The 18,959-nt window shown below is 40.3% G+C and overlaps 1 protein-coding gene across 2 annotated transcripts in view; it reads left to right on the top strand.

The window, feature by feature from the left end:
• The window catches only part of LOC121382088 (raf homolog serine/threonine-protein kinase-like), a 42,942-nt gene that overhangs the window by 15,847 nt on the left and 8,136 nt on the right, over positions 1–18,959 (top strand). The window contains exons 3-8 of one of the 2 annotated variants that reach the window (XR_005959115.1): positions 77–131; positions 2,189–2,293; positions 4,766–4,933; positions 11,557–11,778; positions 15,798–15,936; positions 17,751–17,880. Coding sequence is in view for 1 of the 2 variants with exons in the window: in XM_041511579.1 (XP_041367513.1) it covers positions 77–131; positions 2,189–2,293; positions 4,766–4,933; positions 11,557–11,778; positions 15,798–15,932; positions 17,751–17,880 (815 nt within the window). In the remaining variant the exon portion in view is untranslated. The remainder of the gene's footprint in view (positions 1–76; positions 132–2,188; positions 2,294–4,765; positions 4,934–11,556; positions 11,779–15,797; positions 15,937–17,750; positions 17,881–18,959) is intronic. The other variant, XM_041511579.1, reaches the window with a different exon arrangement.

Below are 18,959 nucleotides of genomic sequence, written 5' to 3' on the forward strand. Positions count from 1 at the left end.
TTGCACCATTTATATGTCTTTCTATATCATATCCAAACATAGATATTTTATACCATTTTGCTTCTTTTTTGCAAAGGTGATGGCTTTGAGGATGTGGATTTACCCTTCCTTAGAGAAATGGAATTTAAAAGGTAAACCAAGTGTGTTTTCAATGTTTCCTAGACTTCTGATATTAAAACTGTCAGTAGTCGTTTTTGATGCAAGGAACATTGAGATCGTTTGTAGCATAACCATGGTCCACATTAACATGCGACGTATCATTTGATAAACTGATGGCACAATTACTCATTGCATATTTTAAATCAAGATCATACATGGTATTTAAAGGAAGGTAATCCCATTCGCGAGTTTTGTTTTACTTTGTTTGGTTTTTTTTGGGGGGGGGGGGGGGGTGTCTTTTTTCTTCTTTTTTTTGTTGGGGGGGGGGGGGGGCACACCACCAGTTACACACCAACATTCACCTTTACATGCATTTCAGTACAAAACCTGTCAAAATATATTCTGTTAAAAAAAAAAATGCAATACTGTCGAGAGGACTAAGTGATAGCCCGAGTACTTTGATTGTAAGACGACAGACATCTGCACGGTTATGAGAGCGTCATAATCGTCCAAATGTCGGGGCAGGATGTAGTCCGGTAGTAAAGCGCTCGCTCGATGCGCGGTTGGTCTGAGATAGATCCCCGTCGCTGGGCCCATTAAGGCTATTTCACGTTCCAGACAGTGCACCACCACTGGCATATCAAAGGCCGTGGTATGTACTACCCTGTATGTGGGATGGTGCATATAAAATATCCCTTGCTGCTAATCGAAAAAGAGTAGCCCATGAAGTGGCGACAGCGGGTTTCCTCTCTCAATATCTGAGTGGTCCTTAACCATGTCTGACGCCATATAACCGTAAATAAAATGTGTTGAGTGCGTCGTTAAATAAAGCATTTCCTTCTTCTTCGTCCAAAATTCCGTCTAGCTCTCTTACAGCCAGGAAGGAGGTAAATGTTTTATTTAACGCACTCAACACATTTTATTTACGGTTATATGGCGTAGGATATATGGTTAAGGACCACACAGATATTGAGAGGAAACCCGCTGTCATTACTTCATGGGCTACTCTTTTCGATTAGCAGCAAGCAAGGGCCCACCGACGGGGAACGATCCCAGACGGACCTCGAATCAAGCGAGCGCTGTACCACTGGACTACGTACCGCGCCTTACAGTCAGAGTACTCGGGCTAGCTAAGTGCTATTTTAGAAAGTACTCTCTTTTGATAACTACATTTCATATTATTATTTTTAATTAACTATTTCCTAAACCGGACTATAATATTAAGCTGCTACAACAAGTAACTACACGACAAATAGTGGTGTGACGCCTTGGCCATAACGTCACCGTGGCCGGCATCTTCATAAATCAAGGCTAATATTCGTTCCTCATATTCAGCCTTGATACATGTAGTCAAGATTACTGATATCCACTACTTACGCCCTCTATTGGAAGAAAATTTGTAACACCGATTATGTCCCTTACACGATGACATCGCTGACCCATCACAGCATCGGTAACATGTGACAATCTTGAAAGCAATATCAAAAATTAACCGCCGAAACCTTTTTTTTTTAACATATCGTGACAAACACGACACGTTTCCACGGACGCTGACGCTGCCATCTTTGTTTACAATAACAAGGGAATCTATAAGGAGCGTTGCGATTAGTTGCAATCAGATCTCATCGCATCCAATGAAATTTAAGCATTTTGTGGCACGATTTCTTGACGACATGTATCAAGGCTGAATACGAGGAACGAATATTAGCCTTGATTTATGAAGATGCGTGGCCGGTGGCCAAATCCAAACACTATGTATGTGCCTATATATATATGGAAAGAAATAAGTGAACACATCAAATTGTAGACCAAATTTAATTCACAACTAACGTAGTAATATCTGTATTTTATACCAAGTTGTAATGTGGGATTGAATGTCTGTAGTGTTGAATGTGCTACCTATATGTTCCCAGTCAACTTCTGACAATATCAATTGATTTTTGATGCAGTCATTATTCCTTGTGGCTATCTGTGTGATCCTTTATTTCTTTCCATCAGTATATCTAAGATTCAAACATGTCTACTCGGAACACATCCGCTGAATTAGCCAGTGATTCCACTAAAGTGTGACTATTTATATTATCTATAGGACAGCTGCTGAGGGTAAAACGTCAGTGGATGACTTCTCCATTTCGTTCAGCGATCTCCAGTTACTCGAGTGTTTGCGGACAGGACGACGCTGTAGAATATACAGGTATGCTCAGGTATATAGATAGATATATATATATATATATATATATATATATATATATATATATATACAAACATACATACATACATACATACATACACCCATACATACATATACATATGTGTGTGTGTGTGTGTGTGTGTGTGTGTATATATATATATATATATATATATATATATATATATATATATATATATATATATATATACAGCTATGCAGATAATACACAGGTGTGTATATATACATATATATATGTGTGTGTGTGTGTGTGTGTGTGTGTGTGTGTATGTGTATATTATAAGTTGTAGAAGTATCACGAGGGGTATATGGCTTTTTATGTACCCTCTGTGTGTTCTTTTACCCCGAGCCGAACAGATATCAATAAAAAAAAAAAAAAAATGTATCAGAAATGTATGTAGTAAAATAATAAAAAACATTAAAAATAAAAAACCCAAAAAACAACTGTTGCTAATCGCGCATCAATACAATAACACCACGACCGTAATTAGGTGACCGAGTTCAACATTGCAGCTTTCAAAAGTATTGAAATAGTGTATTTTATAGTAAAAATAAATTCAATTATGTATACTTGATTGATTATCAATGTTATTTATAATCTAATTATTGCTTTAGCATTAACTGGGGCGACTGGAAACTGTTGGAAATTACATACTTATAAGAGAATTTGGCTCCGCCCACAGGGGTATAAGGGATTTGTCCAACGGCAAACAACCAATGAGATTAAAGAATTTTACATGAAGGCGAGATAAATAAATAAATAATATATATATATATATATATATATATATATATATATATATATATATATATATATATCTTCAGCTATGCAGGTAATACACAGGTGTGTAATGTACGTTCAGGTGTATGATGTAGGTACATGTATATACAAGTATGTTCAGGTATATACACATTTATACAGGTAATACACAGGTGTGTATTGTACGAATAGGTATTTGATGTAGGACGACCAATGTCAGGCGCGTGTTCAGGAATTTTAGCAGACTGTCTACACTGACGAACGAGGTTTACAGTGGGTGGAGATATGTATGGGGGAGGGTGGGGGGGATTTGCTTGAGTGTGGGGGGAGAGGGGGAGGTGTCGACCCCCGAAACCCATCCCTTGCAACAGTGTCTGTGTATATATAGGTAAGGGCAAGTATTTTTATACATCTACGGATATAGAATCAGATATGCACAACATGCTGCAAATCACAGCTAGATAATGTGCAGATTACAAATTTGATAACGAGAGATGAACAGAAACGGGAAAGGGACGTGTAATACATACCTACGTACTAACATACCAGTAGACATGCAGACTTCTTATTTGGAAAGTAAAATAAATGTATACCATGTTAGCAACCGACAGCGGGCCAATACTGACAACCGACAGCGGGCCAATACTGACAACCGACAGCGGGCCGACATTGGCAACCGACAGAATGCCAATGGTTAGCTGATGGCGGGTCGCTGATGGGCCGACATCTATTTAATGTTGTTGGGTAACAATGATCCACTTTTGTATGGATGAGTGAAAAGGACTATGGCTGAAGTGGATGGTGGGCCATTGATAGGCCGATATCGGTTTTATGTCGTTAACTGACAGCGGGCCAACATTGGCAACCGACAAAATGCCAACAGTTGAGCCGATGGTGGGCCGTCTATGAGCCGACATCTGTTTAATGTTGTTTGCCAACAATGGTCCACTTTAGTATGGATGAGTGAAAAGAACAATGGGCTGATGTTGGTAACTGACAGTATGCCAATGAGTGAGTCGATGATGGGCCACCGATGGGCTGACATAACCGGTAGGTTTAATGTCGTTAACCGACAGCGAACCGCTTTCGTACGGACGAGCAAAAAAGACTGTAAGCCGGATACACTATGTGTAAAAACAGAGAGGAGGACACGTCAGAGACAAGACGAGACAGAGGAAAGGTAGAATGAGACCGACACAGAGAGAGCATATGAGAGGAAGGAAGGAAGGAAATGTTTTATTTAACGACGCACTCAACACATTTTATTGACGGTTATATTGCATCAGGCATATGGTTAAGGAACACAGATATAGAGAGGAAACCCGCTGTCACCACTTCATAGGCTACTCTTTTCGATTAGCAGCAAGGGATCTTTTATATGCACCATCCCACAGACAGGGTAACATATGCCACGGCCTTTGATATAGCAGTCGTGGTGCACTGCCTGGAGCGAGAAATAGCCCAATGAGCCCACCGACGGGGATCGATCCCAGACCGACCGCGTATCAAGCGAATGCTTTACCACTGGGCTATGTCCCGCTACGCGCATGGGAGAGAGAGAGAGAGAGAGAGAGAGAGAGAGAGAGAGAGAGAGAGAGAGAGAGAGAGAGAGAGAGAGAGAGAGAGAGAGAGAGAGAGAGAGAGAGAGAGACTTACTTGTGTCTGAATTTATAGCACTATTATGTTATATATATCAGGGGTCGTTGGCATGGTGATGTGACGGTGCACCTGTTCGGCGGGATGCAGTCAAGCGAGACGAGCACGTTCTGGTGTAACCTGACCAAACTCTACCGCATACGTCACGAAAACGTCATCCTCTTCATGGGTGCCTGCACAGACCCGCCAAACATGGCCGTCATAACCAGGTATGTAAAAATGTAAAAATGTTGACGACACCACTAGAGCACTTTGAGTTATTAATCATCGACTACTGTTTGTTAAACATTTGATAAATTTTTAGACATAGTCTTAGAAGAAATCCGCTACATTTTTTTTTTGTATTAGCAGCAAGGGATCTTTTGTATGCGCTTTCCTAGACAGGACAGCACATACCACGACCTTTGCTATACCAGTCGTGGGTCACTGGTTGGGACGGGAGAAAGCGTCCGATGAATGGGTCCACTGAGGTGGTTCGAGCCTCAGGCGAGCGGTCTACTGACTACGCTAGAATCTGCCCCGTAACCATCTATGAGCTGTTCCAGTCAGAGACGGTGGAATCAGTCGCGGATGTAGAATGTTTCAAGGAAGGCAGTGCAATGTTTAGAAAAGGCACCCACAGCGCCCAGTCAAACCTGGTGGACCACAAGAGTCGTTGGGCCATACTACAAGGTCAAATAGATTCTTAAAATCCACATTGGGGTATGTGCTTACAAGTACCAATATCCATTTGATTGGAAGACCGGCCTCGATGGCGTCGTGGTTAGGCCATCGGTCTACAGGCTAGTAGGTACTGGGTTCGGATCCCAGCCGAGGCATGGGATTTATAATCCAGATACCGACTCCGAACCCTGAGCGAGTGCTCCGCAAGGCTCAATGGGTAGGTGTAAACCACTTGCACCGACCAGTGATCCATAACTGGTTCAACAAAAGCCATGGTTTGTGCTATCCTGTCTGTGGGAAGCACAAATAAAAGATCCCTTGCTGCTAATCGACGCACTCAACATATTTTATTTACGGATATATGGCGTCAGACATATTTTTAAGGACTACACAAATATTGAGAGAGGAGCAAGGGATCTTTTATATGCACCATCCCACAGACAGGGTAGTACTTACCACAGCCTTTGATATACCAGTCATGTTGCACTGGCTGGAACGAAAAATATCCCAATTGGCCCACCGACGGGGATTGATCCCACACCGACCGCGCATCGAGCGAACGCTGTATCACTGGGCTACGCCCCCCCCCCCCCCCCCCTCCATTTGATTAGAGTTTCTTTAATGTTTAAAGAATAAAGACATACTCATCTAGAGACAGACGGCGCGTACTCTCACTCAATGAAGACGGCGTTATGTCTACATTTATCCACGCTTACCACCCTCGGTGGTGTCGTGGTTAAGTCATCGGACATAAGGCTGGTAGGTACTGGGTTCGCAGCCCGGTACCGGTTCCCACCCAGAGCGAGTTTTAACGATTCGATGGGTAGGTGTAAAACCACTACACCCTCATTTCTCCCACTAACCACTGACAACTAACAACTAACCCACTGCCGTGGACAGACAGCCCAGATAGCTGAGATGTGTGCCCAGGACAGCGTGCTTGCACATTAATTGAACTTCAGCTGAGGCTACTTCTTTTTTAAAGTACAATATTAGACTATTCATATTTACGAAACATGTAGACTATAGGGTTAAGCTGTCGAAGTACAGACTGGTAGGTACAGGGTTCGCAGCTCGGTACTGGACCCAACCCAAAGTGAGTTCTTAAGAGATCTATGGGTAGGTGTAAGGCCACTACACCCTGTTCTCTCTCACTATAGTTAACCACTAACCAACTAACAATTAACGATTATCCAGGACAAACAGCACAGATAGCTAAGGTGTGTGCTCAGAAAAGCATGCATGAACCTTAATTGAATATAAGCACGAAAATTAAAAAGTTGAACTGAACTGAACTGCTAACTGGCAGGTGTATATTGTGCGGTCAACAGTCAAGGTATCTAGACAAAAAACAAATACGTGCCTGTTTTCTTAAGATCACAGGGTATTGACATTATCAGCCGTCCTGCTTTATTACTGTAAAAAAAAAAGTCTGTAAAACCCGTGATTAAGTAGACTTTCCCATCTAAAATCAGAAAACTGACAAATTACGTAGTCCCAAAGAAAAGAAAATTATCACTTTAGTATCGTCAGTGGTCGTGTTGCTCCAACGTACCCTACCAATAGGCCTAATACTATACATTTTTTCTTTGGATTGTTTAAGAGAGAAACATACTTTAACTCCATTTCGCTTTGCCTACAACCCATTATGCCTACACTCAGTTTGCCTACAGTGTGAAAAAGTGACATCCCCAGTTCATAGAGGGACAATCCCTATTATGTTGTGTCTCAAACCAATATAAAAACATTATATTATATAAACAATTAAGATTACAATGAACATACGTAATGTTGCTATTGTCTCCTGTAAACCCTATCTTGTCACTACAGTTTATATATCATGTTCCTCATATGCCGTTGTGTAACAGCCTGAGTGTAATAAAGTTCTGTTCTGTTCTGTAATTGGGGCTTAGTTGTGCAAATGAGATTTCACGCTCTTTATGGTGATTAGTATTAGTCCAATGATCCCATTTTAATAGTGTAATTGTTTTTGTGAACGAACGAGAACGAGAAAGAGATTTACGTGCACGTTCAGAGCAAGCTGTTGTAGCACACGCCTATCCTGGTCACAGGGACCGGCATTGGCCGGTTCCCTCTGTCCAGGACAGGAAAGAGTTGGGGGAGGGTTGTAGAGAGGGAACGCCTGCACTGACAAGTGCAAGGGAGCACCAGCAGTCTAATGTTGGTGACAGGGGGTATTTGGTGCTATGGAATTTTGAAAGTCCCGTAGGATTATGTCAAAGAGGAAGAGGTGCGCGTTTACATGAAGGAAATTTGGCGCAATTCTGATGGTCGTTCTAATTGAAATAGTGGGGAGAGCCAATACGTTTTGCTTTTAGTATTCCGAAAGTGGCTCTTTATTGTTTTTGTTCCACTTTTAACTGGGGATGTCATCTTTTCATACTGGCTATTTATTATCAAAGAATCGATTTGTTTTTATGCGGTCGTTTCCACGTCCCGCGCACACATTGCACCAACAATTGCACACTTGAATAAGAATTCTAAAGGCGACGTCTCACGATACGAATGCATCGTACGAAAAAAGTCACCAGAACTGCCGATTGTTACAAAGTAAAGTTTTTTTAGTTAACGACGCCACTAGAGCACATTGATTTTTTTTTTATCTTATCATCGGCTATTGGACGTCAAACATATGGTCATTCTGACACTGTTGTTTTAGAGGAAACCCGCTGTCGCCACATAGGTTACTCTTTTACGACATGCAGCAAGGGATCTTTTATTTGCGCTTCCCACAGGCAGGATAACACAAACCATGGCCTTTGTTGAACCAGTTATGGATCATTGGTCGGTGCAAGTGGTTTACACCTACCCATTGAGCCTTGCGGAGCACTCACTCAGGATTTGGAGTCGGTATCTGGATTAAAAATCCCATGCAACGACTTGGATCCGAACCCAGTACCTACCAGCCTGTAGACCGATGGCCTAACCACGACGCCACCGATGCCGGTCCGATTGTTACAAGACAAATATTACGATTCCATCGGTTGCTATGCAATCTGCTATTCTCGTAGGAGGCTACGACGCCATATAATCGTAATTAAAATATGCCGAGTGCGTCGGGAGACACTCGTACCGTGTGGCGTGGCCTTAAGTTACTTCGTACGTACAAAGCACTCGTATCGTATGGCGTCGCCTTAACTGAACCACTTTAATAGAATGTGAGTGTGTGTGGGTAATTTTTGGCATGATTCCGTCAGAGAACTGTTCAAGCAGAGAGTTTTGCAGCTTTAAATGTTTTCGGGTTGTTGTTTTTTTTCCCGTTTTTTAGAAACATACGATCGAATCGAAAGCTTATTTGCTTTACACCTGCAACAAAATTAGATCAATCCACTGTTAGCTCAACCATCCTTTGAACAGCGGTGACCAGCTGTGTTATAAATCTGTTGTGTTTCCGTTAACCAAAGTCGTCGCTAATTCAGTAATGTACCGTACTGTATCCCATCTATTTGATATAGTAGGCCCACGGTGTCTCTACACATCCCCAGGTCTGATTCAATTAGTTAACAGGATTACGGAGTCACTGCTATTGTCACTGGCAGGGGCGATTCAATTCTAAATCTAAAAGGGGCAATTTGAGTGTGTCAAAGGCAAAATCTGCCGACATCTGTAAAAGGTTTGGGACATTCTCAGTGGACAAGCGGACCAGCGAAGCGTATTCGGAACAATTTAGTGTTGTATATATCGTGGTTGACATTTTTAAAAAACAAACAAACAAACAAAACAACAACAACAACAAACAACAAACACAACAAACAACAAACAAACACCACTACCAACAACAACAACATACAAAGGTCACTAAAGGGGCACTTTAAACGGGAGGGTGTCATATACTCCTGTGACCCCCCCCCCCCTTGGATCCTCCAAAGGCGTGACTATGAATTTGTTTCCAATGACTGGACCGCGGGGGGGGGGGGGGGGTTGAATATGAACATAGCGGACCCATTTGTCTTCATTCCCCTTGGACACCTACATGGATTAGCGCTCGCCTGATGCACGATCGATCATGGATCGATCCCCGTCGGTGGAACCCATTGGGCTATTTCTCGTTCCAGCCAGTGCTCCACAACTGATGTAACAAAGGACGTGACATGTACTATCCTGTTTGTGGGATGGTGCAAATAAAAGATCCCTTGCTGCTAATCAAAAAAGAGTAGCCCACATGAAGTGGCGACAGCGGGTTTCCTCTCTCAATATCTGTGTGGTCCTTAACCATATGTCCGACGCCATATAACCGTAAATAGCATGTGTTGAGTGCGTCGTTAAATAAAACATTTCCTTTCTTTCTTCCTACATGGATAGCCCAGTATCGCACTGTAAAATGTTTTATCCTCAGCAGAGGGCTGGGGGAGTGTCCGACCCCCCCCCCCAAAAAAAAAAAAAAAAAAATAAAATAAAAATAAAAACCTTCCCCAACCTACGCCCCTGAAGATGTCTCTTAGTCCGTCTCTGAAAGGCTCAATGTTAACGCCATTTTTGTTTTTACATGAAAGATCTCTACGGTCGATTACTCCATTATAGTCACTTTGTAAAGCATTATGCTTCATCAATTAAAATTAAGGTTACATGCAAGGACAGAAAACACACAAAAAATGTTCTGATCTCCATTTGGTTCAGATCACGTACGTCTCTATGTTATTGATGACTTGGTTGTGTTCTTGCAGAACATTCTGGTACAAGATGTTTTTATTCCTAGGGTCAAATATTTTTCTGCAGGATGGTGTATTTCTGGATTTTAAAAAAAAAAATTAAATTAAAAGCCAACCAACACAACAAACAAACAAAATAAATACATACATAAATAAATAAATAAATAAAAATAAAATAAAATAAAAATCACCACACCCACATAAAAAAAAAAAAATATTAAAATTAAAACAAATTAATAATAATAATAATAATATCAGGCCCTCATCTTGTCTGCTTAAGTCGCCAAGTTATTGGCAGTAGTGAGAAGTCGCCGTAAATATTATTCTGGATCTAATCCGATTTCAGAAACGAAATCACAGAACAGACGTCAGGTCAGGTCATAGGGCTTTACGTTCACATTCAGAACAAGCTGTTGTAGCGCACGACTGTCCTGGGCGCAAGAGCCGGGCTCGGCCGGCTCCTCCGTTCAGGACAGGAAAGGTGTGGGGGGGGGGGGGGGGAGGAGGGACCGCCTGCACTGGCAGGTGCAAGGGAGCACCAGCAGCCCGACCAAGGTCGGTAGCAGGCGGGGGTGGGGGTGATGGTGCTATGGAATTTCGAATGGCGCAAAGTATTATGCCAAAGAGAAAAAGTGCGCAAATTTGGTTGAGGAAATTGGGCGCAATTTTGAACGGTCGGTCAAAAAGAAAGTTCGAGAGCTAGTATAGGTTTTGACATTAGTGAATCGAGAGTAGCTCGTTAATTAGACCTCTATGATGCTGTGGTGTCTCCCTAGGTTGCCCATAGGGCCCTTAAAAAGGGCCTGACTGCTTCTGGTCGTGGCATGACAACCCAGGGGAGACCCGTGCAATTGTGTAGATTGGGGGTGGGATAGGGTAGGCTGGTATTCTTTTGTCCAGCTTCCCCTGGGTGCAGTGCAATTGTGTACTCAGAGCTTGTTTATTATCATAGTTCACTTAGCACCTTGTCGCCGTACGGCAGTGTTTTTACTTTGGCGCCAGTCTATATCCTCGAGTAGTCATGAACCGGCCTAGTACCGGGAAATGGTTTCTGCGCACGCGCAGTGTTTTGTACGATTGATTTGATGAACTATATTTTACCTTGTTCAGTTTACAGTGTACCCTCAATTTATTGCCCCCACCCCCCCCCCCCCCCCCCCCCCCCCCGATTTAACGCCAACCCGGCCTACCGCCAACTTCTTTTCAGGTACCGTTTGTATCTCTGTTTAATTCCCTCGATTTACTGCCACCCTCGCCATCCGCCAGTCCTTTTTGAAGTGAACTTTATACGAAATGACAAACCAAACACACACAAAAAAACCCAACAACAAATAAATAAGCAAGCAAGCCAAAAAACCCCAAAGAAAAACAAACAAAAAACAAAAAAACCCTAACAAATCCCCCCCCCCCCCAAAAAAAATACGAAAAATAAACCCCGAAAAACCTCCAAAGAAAAACCCTTTCTATGGATTTCAACTGTATTTGTTTTGTACTGCCAGCATGCCGAAGGGGATGTCTCTGTATGAGAACATCTACACTACGAAGGATAAGCTGAACATGCACACGAAGGTGCAGATCCTGCAGCAGATCTCTCTCGGGATGGGCTACCTGCACGCCAAGGGAATCGTTCTCAGAAAACTCAACACCAAGAACGTCTTTCTCGGCTCCAAGGTGAAGATCAGTGTCATGGACTGGGGCATGTCCGATATTCGACACAACAGGTATGTATGCATCTTCTTTCCATCCGTATTTTCATCAGTATTATTAGAATTTTTTAATAAATAAATGAAATTCAACACCAACAACGTTTTTCTCGGCTCCAAGGTGAATCAGTGTTATGAACTGGGGCATATCCGATATTCGACACAACAGGTCCGTATACATTTCCTTTCCGTCCGTGTTTAGTATTATTAGAATGTTTAAATAGATAAATAAATAAATAAAATAAATAAATAAATGAAACTCAACACCAATAACGTCTTTGTCGGCTCCAAGTTGAAGATCAAGGTAATGGACTGGTTCATATCCGATATTCGACACAACAGGTATGTATTCATTTCTTTTCCATCCGTTGTTAGTATTATCAGAATGTTTAAATAAATACATAAATAAATAAATGAAACTCAACACCAATAAAGTCTTTGTTGGCTCCAAGGTGAAGATCAAGGTAATGGACTGGTTCATATCCGATATTCGACACAACAGGTATGTATGCATTTCCTTTCTGTCGGTTATTCGTAATACATGCATTACAATGTTTAAATAAATATATAAATAAATAAATAAGGAAATAATATAAACAAATAAATAAATAGATAAATAAATAAATAATATAAACAAATAAAAAGTTAGTTTGTTTTATGACACCACTAGAGCAGATTGATTTATTAATCATCGGCTACTGGATGTCAACCTTTTGGTAATGTTGACACTTAGTCTTAGAGAGGAAACATTTGTTCCATTAGTAGCAAGGGATCTTTTATATACCTTATCCCACAGGACAGGATAGCATATACCACGGCCTTTGATATACCAGTCGGGTGTAATGGCTAGAGCGAGAAATAGCCCAATGGGCAAACAAAATAAATAAAATAAATAAATAAAAATAAAAATAAAATAAATAAATATATAAAGAAACAAACAACAAACAGAAAAACAACGGTACTTGATATGATTCAGATCGACTTGTCACTACGCTTTGGGCATCTCCAATAATTAGCTAGCAGATCTAACCTGTGCCAAAGTGCCATGATGACATCTTGTTCATCCAGTAAAAATATCGCTGACAGAAATCAGCAGAGGCCATCTAAGATTAACGTTAAAGTTCCTTTTGTATACGACACCACTAGAGCACATTGATTTATTAATCATCGGTCATTGAATGATAAACATTAAATTTTGGTAATTCTGGCAAATAGTCTTAGAGAGGAAACTCGCTACATTTATTTTTTTCATTAGTAGCAAGGAATGAGGCCATCTAAGAAGCCATCTAATGTTTTCTTTTGAAATATCTGTTTGCGGCGTTAGGTCACATGCAAAGACATTACTACGAAATTCTGTCTAGCAGACCTACTTTACCCCTGGTTAATTATATTGCTTAATAAAACAGTTATCTCTATAACAGCAAGGTTGCCATTCATTATAGTCTATTAAATTTACTGTTATAATGAAGAAAAGAAAACTTCACATGTTTTCCCTTCAACTGGAAATTTCACCTCTTACATGTATGCCTACAAGTTTTTGCAGCATTAAATTTGTTTTTAAATAATCAAATTAGTTGGGGTTTTTTTTTTTACTAATTTGTTGCTTTCATGCTTCTCAAAATAGTGTCAATAAGCAGATTAATATTAGTCAAGGGTTCAATCAAAGTAGAGTGTTTTAATTTATATGTAGTAAAGTGTTTTAAGAACGGTCTTTGTGTGTTTTTCTGGAATAGACATTACAATTCTTGTTAATTCCTTTTATAAACAAAAATAGAAATTTCATACCACTGTAAACTGAATGTTTTCCATCTGTATGCAGTTACATGGTTACAGTGTTACATGCTTGTATTCCAGTTTATTGAATACCACTGTAGATTGAATGTTTTCCATCTGTATGCAGTTACATGGTTACAATGTTACATGCTTGTATTCCAGTTTATTGAATACCACTGTAGATTGAATGTTTTCCATCTGTATGCAGTTACATGGTTACAATGTTACATGCTTGTATTCCAGTTTATTGAATACCACTTATTCATGTCATTTCATTTCAACGTATTTTCATGCTTATATCGATTAAGACTATAGATTATACTAAGTACTAATCAAAATTATACCCAGGTGATTTTCCAGTCTTATATATTATTTATGAAAATCCGTGGAATAAAAACCATAAAAATATGTCAGTATTATCATGACCTGTTACGGTTGTCACGGTACATGCTCTTAATTTGTTTCGCCTGTGGCGATTTTAATTGTGTTAGGGTGCCGTGTGCAGTTTATTGCCCGTAGCCCAGGTGGACAACTTGTTACGTAATACTTCTCGCGCGATTCTTGCGTTCCAATATGCACTTAGTCCCGCTGTGGAGGCCATGTGGCGAGTAGTTACGTAATACCTCTGCGAGTGCGGGTTTTACAACTGCGATTTGGCGACGATGGCGTCAGTAGTCTGACGATCAGAGAGAATATACCGAGGTAGACTATGAGATGATACGTGAGGTGCCGCTTTGTTCCCTCAGGCCAATTCTGATTTTGGAATAAATAGCTAGAATTTAGAGAGATCTAGGAGAACGATTAGGAAGGCTCCGGAGGAACGTTAGTCCGTTTGGACTTTGGTAAATATCATTTCTGCTCTGTGTATAACCTTGATGTGATTGATGTGACTTAAATATTTTAATACTGTATTATACCATTATTCTTTAGACAGTGTCTTCGGTCATCTGACGAAGTAAATCGTAGACTTATTGTTCTAACATTATATGAGTATTTGGTAATATAAAGCTTAGCCAGTCATCCTAGAAGACCCTAGGTATACTGTAGGTTATTGTCTTTATTGTGATAAGTATTAATTCTGTGTTACAAGATTACTGAAGAGTAGTTAGGGTTAATTAAAAATTAACCCGTTAGGAATAGAGCTGTAATTCCTTTATTAATTAAGTTCCCCAAGAAGCGTTCTAAATTATCACACGTTACTGAACGAGTAGTAAGGGTTAATTATAAATTAACCAGTTAGGAATGGTGTTGTAATTCCTTTATTAATTAACTTCTCCTAGAAGCGTTTCTCAATTATCACACGTGTGGGTGTGGTGTAACGGTGAAGTGATTCGCATATTGTGTAACTAGACACCTAGAGATTAACTAATTAAGTGATCAGTTCTGGGTTGTATTATTGTTGTTATTAATTTAATACTACGGCTGTACATTTGTCAGCGTAGATTAATACAGATTCCAAAGTGTATTGTGTTTATGTTGTGTTTTCTAGAGAACTAACGTGCTATATTATATATACTTTATATAAGATCGTATCTCTGATCATACCTAGAGACGAGCCATACTAGGTTTAACAGCCTGTTACAGAGAGATCTAATAGATATATAGTTAGGAGAGATATTTTGATAATCGTGTTTTATTCAGTTACGGGAATTATAGAATCCCCGTGACAACGGTATTCAAACAATTGGTACAAAAAATGACTATAAATTACCTGTTATAGATAGAAATATGAGATTATTTACAATTTTACTGCAAAACATAAGTAATTTGAAACAGACTATAACACCCAGGTTGATATTGATAGCAGACATAATATACCTGTCCTTTCCAATACAATGAAGTGCAATATACTGCTTTTTCAGATTAAGATTTGAACAAATTATTTATTAGCACATTGATAATATGGATACAACAGAAGTCATTTTGTTGTTAGCAAATTTATATAATTATTTTAGTTATTTGATTTAATATGCTGGACTGCTATGTATTCTTACACTTAGTACTTGTGATTTCACCTGTCAGGTGTAATCAATATCAACCTGGGTGTTATAGTCCGTTTCATTTTACATATCTTTTGCATAAATAATATATAAGACTGGAAAATCACCTGGGTATAATTTTGATTAATACTTTAGTGTACACAATTTCTGTATTTCAAATAGATTACTGCACTATGAACTTCTGTACTTCAGTTCAGACTATAGATTGCTATGAATTTCAGTATTTCAAACTAGATTACTGCACTATGAACTTCTGTACTTCAGGTCAGATTACGCCAGTGTTCCAAGAGGTCATCTGACGTACGTTGCCCCGGAGATTCTGTGTACCATGAAGACAATCCCTCCACGTCTGGTTGCTACCACGCCCTACACATATGAATCAGACGTCTTTGCCTTTGGGTTGGTACGATATTGGGTCCCATACGCTAGTTAGTGCCTGTTACAATGCACGGTACACACATTTGAGTCCCATATGCTAGTCAGTTCCTGTCAGAATAGATGATACAGACATTTGGGTCTCATACGGTTGTCAGTTCCTGTTACAATACATGGTGCAGATATTTGGGTGTCATACGCTTGTCTGTGGCTGTTACAATACATCATACAGACATTTGGGTCCCATACGCTAGCCAGTTCCTGATGCAATACATGATACCGCAAATTTTGGCAATTAAAATACACATCCACTGATAAACCATTCAAACCCTTGTCCACTGCTGTGCAATAAAGAATAGAATTGACACATGCAAAGTTTAAATAGCATTTGCTGCATTGTAACGCATGGTACATGGCAAAGGACACATAATATTATGTTGTTCCATAGCATTTGCTGCATTATAATTCATGGTACACGGCAAAGGACACATGAATGGAAGATGCGCAAACTGGCATCATTGCGGCTGGACACGTTCTGGTAGAATTTTGTAAAAAAAATGGGTTTTTTATTAATAATACACTTGTGTTTCACAAACAATAATAGGCTAGGATGGGGGTTGATTGCCACAGCTTAGGTACAATTTATGGATATGTCAACAAAACTAGGCCTATGCTCAGAAATATCTAGACTGCTTGCAAGTAGGCTAGTTACGAATATAATATTTTGTTTTGTGTATAGTATTTGATGAATTCTCTCTATATCAAGAGCATTGCATCTTAACAGGTCACAAAGATGAGTTTAATTTGTAGATCTATAGAATAACATTTTAACACACACACACACACACACACACACACACACACACACACACACACACACACACACACACACAAAATCCCAACAAACAACTTAAAAACGAAACAAAACAAAAGACCTGGTGTAAGTTCAGCCAGCCGCATTTCATTAAACGTACCGGCCTCGGTGGCGTCGTGGTTAGGTCATCGGTCTACAGGCTGGTAGGTACTGGGTTCGGATCCCAGTCGAGGCATGGGATTTTTAATCCAGATACCGACTCCAAACCCTGAGTGAGTGCTCTGCAAGGCTCAATGGGTAGGTGTAAACCACTTGCACCGACCAATGATCCATAACTGGTTCAACAAAGGCCATGGTTTGTGCTATCCTGCCTGTGGGACGTGCAAATAAAAGGTCCCTTGCTGCCTGTTGTAAAAGAGTAGCATATGTGGCGACAGCGGGTTTCCTCTAAAAAACAGTGTCATAATGACCATATGTTTGACGTCCAATAGCCGATGATAAGATAAAAAAAATCAATGTGCTCTAGTGGCGTCGTTAAATAAAACAAACTTTAATTTTTCGTTAAACGTTTGTAAACTATTTGAACTGGTTCTCGAGTCTAAAAAAACATCTTAAAAACCCAGTCTACCAAACGTTAGTGACAAATGGCTGACTGAACGTGCCCCACTTTCATGATAAGTTCATTCATTTCAACTTATTTTCATGCTTATATCCAATTAAGGTTCAAGCACGCTGTCCTGGGTACACACCTCAGATATGTGGGCTGTCTGTCCAGGACAGTGGGTTAGTTGTTAATTGTTAGTGGTTAGTGATAGATAAGAGGGTGTAGTGGTCTTGCACCTACCCATTGAGTCGTTAAAACTCGACCTGGGTGGGAGCCGGTACTGCGCTGCGAACCTTGTACCTACCAGTCTTATGTCCGATGGGTCAACCACGACACCACCGATAAGTTGATCTGAAAGCTCAGACAATGTTGTTTAATTGATGGGAACATTTTGCATTCAGTAGTTACGATTGGTTGTTTACAGGACACTGATGTACGAAGTGATGAATGGTGACTTCCCGTACATCGACATCCCCGTCGAGAGCCTCATCTGGCAGGTGGGACAGGGCAGACGACAGTGTCTCGAGAAGCTGCCCTGCTCCGCTGGTCTCAAGGTAAGTACTGCGCTATTTCATTCGAGTGATCACCATAGAAGCCGGGCAACAATTACATAACGCAAAATAGTGCTGGTTTAAAAAAACGACATTCGGTAGGCGTCTATTGAATCCTGCCACTATGACTACCTAATTCGTTTATATACATGTACATACATGTACATACACACACACACACACACACACACACACACACACACACACACACACACACACATATTTTATATATATATATAATATAATATTCCCACCGACATTGGGGCGCCGGAGAGGGTTGGGTACGGGAGGTGTGGGAGGATGTCCTCGTCACGAATAATACCCAAACACATACGTCTATATAGCGTTATTTGATTCATTTTCTTGCGACTTTGTGACCAATTTCATTTTTGTACATACATGTTTCTGGATCGAGAGAGAGAGAGAGAGAGAGAGAGAGAGAGAGAGAGAGAGAGAGAGAGAGAGAGAGAGAGAGAGAGAGAGAGAGAGAGAGACAGAGACAGAGACAGAGAGACAGACAGAGAGAGATTTTGACGCCCTCAAAATTCAGACCCTCATACATACATGCACATATATACAAATTACCCCAGCCGCCCCGATGACTTTAAAAAATGTACTTGTCTTTTTCTGTTAGTCCTAATACCAATTACACCATCATTGTTTCACAAATGACCCAGATATCTCCGCTGAGACACCGGGAGGGCAATTTATCCTCGGAAACAAAATGTGGATCCCGAGGGAGTTCTTCCAGTCGGTTTACTATACTAGTCGAGTGTGTTTTTAAATAGAGTGAAACAGCATTTTCACGACAGATCGGGAACGGAGTTACTTCATTATTTCACGATCAATGCCAAAGAAAAGAGGTTAAGGACTCTCCATGGTCAGATAGATTAACGAATTATGTCAGTCAAAGTAGACGTCTGTTCTTCTGATACCACGTGCTTTTTTAAAACTATCTAATGGGCGTCTCGAATCTAATAAGTTAGTACATCTATGTCAATTGAAGGAAGGAAGGAAATGGTTTATTTAACGACACACTCAACACATTTTATTTTCGGTTATATGGCGTCGGGCATATGGTT

The sequence above is a fragment of the Gigantopelta aegis genome, chromosome 2 (genome assembly GCF_016097555.1).
Source record: "Gigantopelta aegis isolate Gae_Host chromosome 2, Gae_host_genome, whole genome shotgun sequence".
NCBI classification, from domain to species: Eukaryota; Metazoa; Mollusca; class Gastropoda; order Neomphalida; family Peltospiridae; genus Gigantopelta; species Gigantopelta aegis.